This window comes from Belonocnema kinseyi, chromosome 5 (genome assembly GCF_010883055.1).
Source record: "Belonocnema kinseyi isolate 2016_QV_RU_SX_M_011 chromosome 5, B_treatae_v1, whole genome shotgun sequence".
NCBI classification, from domain to species: Eukaryota; Metazoa; Arthropoda; class Insecta; order Hymenoptera; family Cynipidae; genus Belonocnema; species Belonocnema kinseyi.
The window spans coordinates 6687264-6698672 of NC_046661.1; the positions used below are offsets into that span (position 1 = coordinate 6687264).

General features: G+C 39.2%; 1 protein-coding gene across 1 annotated transcript in view; it reads left to right on the plus strand.

The window, feature by feature from the left end:
- The window catches only part of LOC117172902 (protein unc-79 homolog), a 1455529-nt gene that overhangs the window by 976644 nt on the left and 467476 nt on the right, over positions 1–11409 (plus strand). Inside the window, exon 18 of the mRNA XM_033361197.1 lies at positions 8612–8781. Coding sequence (XP_033217088.1) covers positions 8612–8781 — 170 coding nt within the window. The remainder of the gene's footprint in view (positions 1–8611; positions 8782–11409) is intronic.

The following is an 11409-nucleotide window of genomic DNA, read 5'->3' on the forward strand; positions in this document are numbered from 1 at the left end:
AAAGAGAGTCCCCCCCCTCCCACGGTTCAAAATCTTAGCATTATTTGTAGCTCTTAGGTTTAAAATTTCTTATTTATCGTAAAATTATAATAAATTGACATGAATTACTTATCTTAAAGTACGTTTCCGATTTTTGTAGTATATGCGTAACGAATCATAATTTGAAGAAAGTGCATATATTCAAAAAATTTTATTTGGCTTTTTCCCCAAACCCGAGATACATAACCAGCCTCTTTTAGAGTAATTAAGAAACTGCTACAAAGACAGAATGAACTGGAGAGTCAAGTTTCCATTACGCGCCATCCCCCGCCTTGGTAAATCCACGAACCCAAGGTTTATTTGAAGCGAGGAAAACTTAATGGCATCCCTGAAGATCCCGAGCTCGTTGATAGAAGCGCCATACGACATCTTTGCGCTGGAGAGACTTATACATACCTGGGCGTGCCACAGAGCCGTATTAAGGATGTGACATCTATAAAGCATACTCTCCGAAGCAGATACAAACGTCTCATCCGACAGATTTGGTCTTCCGAACTGTCGGCGAGGAACAAAGTATCTGCAACGAACATGCTTGCCGTCCCGGTACTACTCTATTCACTTGGAGTAGTTCCATGGACAATTGTTTCTGTTGCTCACTCGAGGCCTGATATGGTTCTTCTTGACTTCGAGAAGCGAACCTTGTTCGTTATCGAATTTTTGGCACCAGCTGACAAAAACATCATAGCCAAGGAGAATGAAAAGAAAGAGAGGTATCGAGACCTTATAAGGGAGTTGCAACGATTGTACCCGGCATATTCTTTTAAACTGATCGTCCTTATCATCGTCGCTCTTGGAGGTGCCAAGCTCTCACTTGCTAATAGCCCAAAAAGCATCCCTGCGTGTTAACAATATGCTGGAACACATGGGAGAAAAATGCAGAAGGCGGTTGTCCTTGTGTCACTCCGTGTTCTTAGGGTGCACGAGGCTTTTGCTGGATCGTCGTATTGATTCCTTTACAGACTGTAACCACCTATCTCACGGTTGTGAGACGTGGTTATGACTGAAATTTTACCGCAATATCGCTGGAAGCGGGTGCAATTTTTCAGATCAGCACCCGCTCCCGGCGAAATCCTGCGGTTGTCCGTATGACAAATTTTTAATTATATATATAAGTAAATTATATATATATATATTTCAATACGCAGCCAAACATTTCACGAAAAGAACAGTTCAATTTTTGAATTTTCAACCAAGTGCACCGATAAATAATTTAGTTTACAAAATAATTTAACAAATCAATATGAATATATGTGTATTTCTGGTTTTTGTGTGTGTTTATTTAAGGCCAAAATCTTTGAATTTATAATAAAATGAGAGTATCCCCCACCCCTCCATGGTTCAAAATCTTAGCGTTATGTGTAGCTTTCAGGTCTGAAATTTCTTTTTTATCGTAAAATTATAATAAATACATACGAATTACTGTTCTTTAAGTACGTTTTCGGATTTTCTAGTATCTGCATAAAGAAACACGATTTCGAGAAAGTGCATGTACTTAAGACTAAAAATTTTTTACTTGGCTTTTTCCCCTCACACAAGATACATGGGTTTCTGCTGAATATGGTTACAAAAATAAATGTGTAGTCGCGGAAAATTGTCCAGGGTTGGTCCCGAAGATATTAACCCCCAAACGTCTAGGACGGTGACTCTGGGATACCGGGCGACCTCTCAGAGTACGTAGCCTTATCATTGCATGCGGGGCTCTACAAGGATGGACGAACCCCTTTCCCTAGATTCTCTTGGGAACAACAATGACAACACCAAACATAGTTGTAGTAAGTGCGATTCAAAACAACAGAACGCGCACGGCTGCTTACTCTGTCGTGCGAGAAATACCCGGAGCTATCGCGCTTTTCGCAGCAACGTCTGTGAAATCATGCTGAGCTACCCCGAAAAAGGGGCTACGTTAGCTAGAACAATCCGGAAACAGAGAAAGAGAGGCGACACTAAGACCAACCGCGGGAAAGCATCAAGTAGAGGAAGAGCGATGCTTCATGACCCGAAGAAACATCAACACCAAGATTTCTCTCAAGCCTGAAGATCTGACTGAAACGGATGATGAGCTTCGTGAACATTTTTCCGCAGAATCCGACCTCTGAGCTATCAGTTATTGCGTGCCTAAAACAGCGAGAGCTTTGGCCGATGCGAACCGTACAATGAAACCAACGGTTAATCATAAGACCAAAAGACGAATGCATCAACTTGCCATAAAGATAGGCTGGGTAAGACAGTACGCGCCCGGCATTCAGTGTGTGATTCACTACATAACATCTGGAAGGAATTTTACAGCAAAGGTTCGAAAGTTCGCGCGCGATCTCCGGACCCGTTATCACACACTTAACAAGTCAAAGCTGCTGACCATCAGGCATCATATTGTTGAGAGGATACTGATACAATCTGACGCTAAGAGAAATCTCCAGTTACTGCCGAACACCCGCCCCAACTAGAGTAGGTCGAAGTCTTTCGGAGAGAAGTCTACGAAGTGCAGCATAGACTGGACAAAGACTCAACAAATATGAATAGCTTCAAGGAGCTATGTGATGCCCTCATAACACCTGTTAAAGAATGCGCACCCATCACTACCGAGGAGGTGAAAAAAGTATTAAGAGGGATGAAGAACTATTCCGCACCGGGATCAGATCGTATCAAAACCTTCTGGTGGAAGAAGTTTTCTTCAACCCATCAGCATTTGGCCCGTATTTTCACCTCATATTTAAAGTCGGTAGAACCGATTCCGGAGTGGTTGGTGGAAGGGGGCGAAATACTGCTGGCAAAATAGGCAGCTTAGCTGACCCGCAAAATAACACAGCCACACAAAAATAAAGTATGCGGATCTGGTAACAAGTCACACGTATTCCTATGGATTTTGGGGCGCTGAATTCAAATTCGGTATCTGAGGCAAATAAATTTCAAAATAATCCCAGTAATGCAAATTTTCACTTCAAAAACATGTCGACAACCGTGAAGGATCAGCCCTTGCCTGATATCAACTTATTTAGCATAAATGTAGCAAATGTGTGCTACATCGAACGGTTCAACTCGAGTCTAACCTAGTAATAAATCTAACCTAGCCTAACCTAACCTAACCTCATGAAAGACAATTAAACTGATTGTGTTGTCTCGTTGTGTTTGCGCTACCGTTTCATTCAGTTTCGGCTTAACCTACATAGAGGTTTAACCTATTCTAACCTAACAAAACCTGACCTAACCTAACCGATTACGCTGGCAACCCTGTTCTTGCGTACTTTCACATTTTGACATTAATAGCAGTAAATGTCTGGAGTTTCGTAACCGCTTGTTGCTAGCATTATTCGCCTGTGTCTGTAATCAGGGCACCTCCACGTGGTGATGGTAGGCAACGGATCTACATTATCTGAGTCTCTGACTAAACGGCGTTCATGCCGTCACAGCAGACACAGGTAAAAAGTGTATCACGATGCAGGGGAAAACCCCAGTATCGGCGTCTGGTCAGGGTGGAAAAGCTGGCTCTCCGACGTCGTCATCATGCAACCGTAGCTCTTCGTGAATGGATCACTTGGTTATGTAGAGTCTCATACTACAAGGAAAGAAACCGCGAGCATTTCTCAGTCGCATGCCTGCAAGAATAGCTCAGATTCATTCTGTTACATTTGCAGTAAATATGAAGTGAGCAGTTTCCGAAAATCGAACGACGAGGAAGTAAAAAGTCTTTACAAAAGTGTTTTGACCGTAAATTGCTGCACCAAGAAACGAAATGGGTTCCTCACGTCATTTCCAATTCCTGCAGACTTATGTTGTATCGTCTAAAAGATGCAAACAACGAAAAGTACCGCAAGTACTCTACACCAACCACATGGAAAAAACCCGTTTTTGCGAAGGATTGCTACTTTTGCATGAATTCCGTCAAAGGGTTCAACGCTAAGTTGATTCAAATGGTGCCGCAAACACAACGGGACAACACAATCAGGTTGTTGGGTAAAGTTGTGTTAAATAAGTTGATATCAGGCAAGGGTTGATCCTTCACAGTTGTCGACAAATGATAGGAATGTTCGGGCTATTGAACCTGTGTGGCAAGAAATGTATGAACAACGGAGCATTCTACCAATGAGACCTACCGATGGCCTGGAATGATTATCGGAAAGCTTTCGATTCGACTTCCCACAGACTTATCATTTGTCTTTTGGAAATCTTAAAGGTTCATCCGCAAATTGTTAGGTGCATTGAGAGTCTGATGCCACTTTGGAAAACCAGATTTACTCTCTCCTCTGGAAAAAATCGTGTGACAACTAACAAGGTCACCCTTTAGAGAGGTGTCTTTCAGGGCGACATCATGATGCCACTCCTCTTTTGCCTTACATTATGGCCGCTATCTCTAGCACTTCGCCATTCCGACGCTTACTTGTGCTACAAACCTGAAGATCGAAAGTACAAGGTCACTTATGTACTTTACATGGACGATCTTAAGATCTTTGCGAAAAACAAAGATCAACTACATCTAGCTCTAGGGATTGTCGAAAGGTATTCTAAGGAAATTGGAATAAAATTTGGGTTAGACAAATGCGCCAAGGTTTATTTGAAGCGAGGAAAACTTAATGGAATCCCTGAAGATCGTGAGCTCGTTGATAGGAGCGCTATAAGATGCCTTTGCGCTGGAGAGAAAACATATACTATAAGCACCTGGGCCTGCAACAGAGACGCCCTCAGGATGTGACATTTATAAAGGATAGTCTTCGAAGCAGATACAAACGTTTTATACGGCAGATTTGGTCTTCCGAACTGTCGGCGAGGAACAAAGTATCTGCAACGAACATGCTTGCCGTCCCGTTAGTACTCTATTCATTTGGAGTAGTTCCATGGACGAAGAACGAGCTCAGATCCCTTGATATCGGGACAAGAAAGGTTATGCAAATGAACAAAAGCATGCATCTTAAGTCTTTCGTTCCGCGACTGTACATCTCACGCCGTCAAGGTGGTCGCGGAATATAGAGTCTTGAATGTCTTCACGACAGGATTATTCTCGGTACAGCACATAGAGTTGCAAATGGAAGAGAACCTCTTCTTAAAATGATCAGGAATCACGAAGAAGTGGGCAAAAGCGCGTTTCTGTACAAAACAGCGGAGAAGGCTGCTGAAACATTCGGACATAACTCCAGTATTAGGGGTGAGCAAAATGCATCAAATCTTATCTATCTCGAGTACTCATTCCTGAAAGCCCGGATTAAGAAAGCACCACAGAAAAACTTTCGTGAACAGCTTCTCGATAAGAGATTCACGGTATCTTCCACAGAAATGTGAAGGATCAGTCAATGTCTTGTGAGCTAACGTTTTCATTCCTTAAATCACCCGCATTGAAGTCTGGTACAGAGGGTTTCATTTTGACACGCAAAGACGGCGTCATTTCCGCCTTAACATACCGTCGCCACTTTTTGAGCCAATATATTCCGGATGATAGCTGCAGGGTGTGCCATGCACACGACGAGCATTTAGCTCACATACTATCTAGTTGTCCATCTCACGTGGGAACAACTTACATTCAAAGGCACAATGCGGCGCTAAGAGTGCTTTATTACCATCTCTGTCACTCTTACGGCAGTATCCTTAATATCGCTCCTCTAAATGCTCCTAGGGAAATCAAGTCAATTGTCGAGAATGTGAAGTGCCGCATATACTGGAACTTTATATTCTCGACAATTGTTTCTGTTGCTCACTCGAGGCTTGACACGGTTCTTTTTCACTTCGAGAAGCGAACCATGTTCGTTATCGAATTTTCAACACCAGCTGACAAAACCATCATAGCCAAGGAGTATGAAAAGAAAGAGAGGTATCGAGACCTTATAAGGGAGTTGCAACGATTGTGCCTGGAACATTCTGTTAAACTAATCGTCCTTATCATCGGCGCTCTTGGAGGTGCAAAGCTTTCACTGGCTAATGGCCTAAAAAGCATCCCTGCGTGTCAACAGTATGCTGGAACCCTTCGGGAAAAATATAGAAGGCGGTTGTCCTTGGGTCGCTCCGTGTTCTTGAGTTGTCCTCATGACAAATTAATAATTATATTTGTGTTTCTTGTTTTTGTGTGCGTTCATTTTAGGCCTAAATCTTCGAATTTATTATAAAAAGGGACTGCCCCCCCCCCCCCCCCGGTTCAAAATCTCAGCATTATTTGTAGTTTTTAGGTTAAAATGTCTTTTTTTATCGTAAAATATAATAAATTTATATAAATTACTCATCTTCAAGTACGTTTTCGGATATCCTAGTATCTACATAACGAAACACAATTTTAAGATAGTGCAGATGTTCAAAATTCAAAATTTGTTATTTGGCTCTTTCCCCAAATCCGGGATACATGATCGGCCTCTTTTAGAGTTATTACGAAACTGCTACAACGGACACAATGAGCTTGAGAGTTTGTTTTCAATTACGCCCCATCCCCGCGCCTTAGCAAAGCCAAGAGGGAAAATTTAAGAAAATCATCGTGTTTAATGTCCTTTCAAAACCATTGAAACTTTGCTAATACACCGTCTAAGGAGTTTAATTTGATAAAATTTTGCGCATTTTTCAATACACAGCGAAACATTTCAACAATAAAACAGATCAATTTTTGGGTTTTTAACTGAGTGCTCAAAATGGCTCAAAATGTGGCGACGGTATGTTAAGGTGGAAATGACACCGTTTTGGCATGACAAAATAAAACTCTCCATACCAGACTTCAATCCGGGCTTCAAACCGGAGGATTTCGTTTCGTCATGCCAAGACGGTGTCATTTCCACCTGAACATACCGTCGCCGCATTTTGAGCCATCCGATTCGAACTGACTATATATATAGTCAGTTCGAATCGGATTTAAAATCGAAAAATTGAGAGCTCCGAAAGTCGATGCGAGAGACTTTCGAATTGCCGAATTTGAATGGGTTTTCTTCCATTCGGACTGAGCGCGTCAAATGTCAATCCAAGAGACTTTCGAATTGCTCAATTTAAATCGGTTTCCTCACGATTCGAACTGAACGTGTCGAATGTCGATTCGAAAGAATTTGGAACTGCCTACTTCGTATCGATTTTCTTTCGATTCGAACTAAAAGCGTCGAATCGTTCTTATGCAAAGGGTCGAGTATATAATAAAATATTTAAAATTTGCATATTTTCTTTTATTTAAAAATAAAATTCATTTTATGTATCTTCCCGAATCCAGTAAGTTTTCCAGCATTCTTGACTTTGTATCTTTTTTGAAACGAATGGATAACAACATTATCTTGCATAAGAGTTCTTGAGTTTCAATAAGAAAATATATTGAAACACATTGCTAATGGGTTTCGGGTACAATAGAAAATATTTTCACCCAATTGAGGAACCGATCATGTATTTTATACAGAAATAAAAAGTAATCTTTATATTTTACATATTTCCCTGCAATTCATAATCATTAAACATTATTTTAATATGAAACTTTTTTATAAATTATTTTTGACATATGTTCAAAATATGTATTCAGCTTGGTCAGATTCGTAACCTTTTATTTTTTTTTCATACGGTTGAAAAATCCTCAATATCTGAGCCCTGCACAACATTTTAATGTGGTAATATTTCAAAATAATTTCAATACAATCACTCCAATACATATGTAACGTAGTTTTCATCATCACAATGTGATAGGTACGTGAAACAATCATACTGACTATGAAGAAGTCTCTGAATTCCTTAAATATTCGAAATTCCTCAAAAATTTTCAATTCTTCAAATCCCTTGAATTAATTTAAATCTTCTGCATTCTTTGAATGTCCTGAATTTATAGAATTTCTTGAATTTCTTTAATTCTTCTGAATTTCTCTACATTTTTCGAATTAGTTTGAAGTCCTGAGATTTTACAGAATTTTAAGAATTAAACAAATTCCACGAATTAAGATTATTCAGACAATTGTAATGAATTTAGATATATCTGGGAGTCTCGGCCCGTATTCGTACCCCATAATATAAGATTATATATTCAATACTTTTTACGGTAGCTATTACATGGGTACATTGAGCAAGGCTTAAAAACAGTAGTTCTAGAACTTTTTGTAAGGGCATTTTGATGGGCAGTCTAAAGTGCGTGTCTCAGCTGACGTGAAATTCCGGGTTATATCAAGTCCCACCAAGACGGCCTTCGGGCCAAAAATAATTCTCGTCGGAAAAAATCGGGTTTACGCGCATGCCATATAATTTACTAATATATAATCTACATAGGACACTCCCCCAAAAAGCAGGTCTGTGACAGGTTAAGGCCTACGCTTTTCCCGAAAAAAACCTGGAACGGACCTGATATTTTCGCGAAAGTGCTGTTTGGGTAGGCTTATACTGTTTTAACTAGCGCCTACTTTTGTTCTTCTTTTTAATTAAGAATATTATTTTTTCTTCAAAACAACTGCTGTATTATTATTAAAGAAAAAGTGTGATGTATTATTTACAACAACGTGATGAAGTTCATAAGCAGGGTAGACTGGTTGGGTTTAAAGATTTGTGCGATAACTATCAAAGAAATTGAAAATATTTTTTTTAGGCAAACCCAATTTCGGCGTAAATTAGGTTAATATAATTAATGCAAGTTAATATACTGATGTTTCAGCAACAATTACAATGAATGTCGCTAAACCGCACCTGCTTAATGAAGAAGAACACTCAATAAGTGAGAATGAAATAGAATTAGATAACTTGTGGGAAACAACTGTTGGAAAATTCAGGTTTATCATTGAAGAACTTCCTGCGCAGTTACAGTACATTTATAAACTACTAAAGGTATGGTCTAATTTATCTATGAAAGTAATTTTCGCCGGTAATTATTGCTAGATCGAATAGAGGCCGATTTCCAGATAGAAGTATTAGAATATTGATATCTGGCAGAAATATTCCTTAAGACATTATAAATTATTTTGAACGAGTTTTACTCATATGTCAAAACTGCAGCGATACAGAAAAATAGTGAATACAATTCTGAAAAAGAATCATAATGCGCATTTCCTAGCTTATATTTCGAAATGGAGTAGTTTCGCAATGGCACTATACAGAATTCAAATGGTAGAACGGAAAATTCACTAATAAAATATCTGGATTCAATTTCATTATTTAAAAATTTGAGGCTAATGTTTATAGTTTTTTAAGGATTGGGTGGTGACTGTTTTCACAGATGTTATATTTGTTCCGAATTTACCAAAAGGTAACACTTATTAGCTTTGAATATTGGACTAAGAACCTTAGTCGACCTCAAACATCGAGCATGGCTTGTACTCACCCTGAAGAGGGTTTTATTCGATAAGAATGCGATACTTCCCAGCCTTAGGCTGGGTGTCTTATGCAAGATCGCCCTCCCCCCCTACTTTACAAAAAATCTATCTCTATACCACCTACCTAACTGTCTACCTGCCTGCCTGTCAGCCTGTGTAGCTACAAACTTGCCAGCTACTCACCTACCTATCTACCTACCCACCTACTAGAGACAGCCACTGCAGTGGATGTTGGTAACATGGTCACGCTAAGACAATATACAATGGACCAAATTCAGAACATCTGTGTTTGAAATATGGAGAAAAGGAACATTTGAGGCAGAAAAATGTTCAAACAAACCCTGCCGTGTTAAGATGATATGTAATGGTCCTGAAAGAGAAAATCTGTGTTTGAAATATGGCGAAGAAGGATATGTAATGCAGATAAATGTTCAAACAAGCCCTAACGTGTACACTGTGAGCAAGAAGTTCATCAAGGTTATATTCATTTATGGTACAAAATCTGAAAGAATTGAATGCCCAGCTGAACCCCTTTACGCAATTATAATAGATTTTATGCTTTTACGATGTTTCATTTTGATAAAAAGAGATATTTCTGGTTTCACTCGTGTAAGAAACTACGAATTGTTTGCCGACGTTTCGTGAACATTGCAGTTCACATCTTCAGGGCTGACCTGAAACGGAGGTATCAGGTCATGATGTCCTTAGGTTTACTTTCTACGATGCCTGTGATTGGTCAGAGCGCCCCACCGTGGGGACTGGTCGAACTTGATTGGTCGCCAGGCTCGGCAACCGAGCCAGGCCCCGGCCAGATTTAGCGTTTCATTCTAGCTTGACCCAGTCTTGATCGCCAGGCCAAGGCATAGTTTTTCCGACCTTGGGCCCGCTCAGGCCCAAAAACAAATTTTCACACGGGCTTGAATAATCAGAATCATCATTATCATCAGTGCGGTCTATGGGACTTTCTGCCTTAAATGAAATGTCTGTCTTCTCGGTGGACTTAAGATAATTCTCGAGTTTCGACTAGCAGTAGACATATTTAGCTCAATGTTTTTCAAATACATAACATTAACACCATACACTTCGGAATAACCTTTTTATTCACAATTTGGTTTTCGATCTTACAAAGAGTTTGTTGATCAGTTTCTTCACATTTTCTTTACGATTTTTGCAAGTTTGTTTTTCGGCCTTACTGATTTCCTCAAACCAATGTCTACATAACAGAATAAAGTTTTTGGACCGTTGATTTCTAATTTTTCACGAATATAGATGGATCTTTAAACATACTAGATTCACATATGTAACAGCTACATGAACCTTCTGTTCGGGTCTTCGTAGTTCGACATAACTAGTAGGCTCATATAAAGGTAACATTTTTAGCATCACTTAGTGCGAGATAACAAGACCTGGGAATTCTTATAGAACATTTCTCACTAGCTATATCAAATTCTTTTGATACAAATTTCTTGATGAGTCCTCCAGCTTTCTCATTTGTGAGGGATTTTGCAGGCTGAATTTTTCCTGAACTTATTCTTTTGCCACATAAACTGCATACTTTTCTTCTAATCTCATTTTGGGACTATTAAACAGCTCGACGGTTCATATTCTAAACTATCATTTTACATGTATATTGTCTGCTCTATCTCAGATTTTCAAAGAAAACGAATTTTTACCTAGATATTCAAAAACATCAAAGAATGAAATTATTTTTATTGTGAGTACAAGATTTTTAATATCCAATTTTGATATCTCGCGAAAACGAGCAGCTAGTATTTTGAATCTCTAAGAGTTTGAACCTATAAATAGTGTAGAAACTTCTTTTGAAACCCGATTCTGATTCCATTTTAGTCAAGGTTCTTTCACCTTCAACAGCAGTATGAGGAATGGTTGTACAGGCAGCCCTTCTGATCACACTCCGATATACAGTGGGAGAAAAAAATGTCCGTGGAGAAATTAATATTTACAAGCAATTTATCAACCGATTTGAACAGTTTTTTCTTAATTTACATTTTTTCGGAAAGTATCGATTTTTGAGAAATACTTAGATATACTTCAAAATACTCAGAATTTCTGAATCAGCTGAGCAAAGAAGTAGCCTGACAGCTTGGAAATTGTTTTGAAATGATAAAATTTGTAAAAGCCT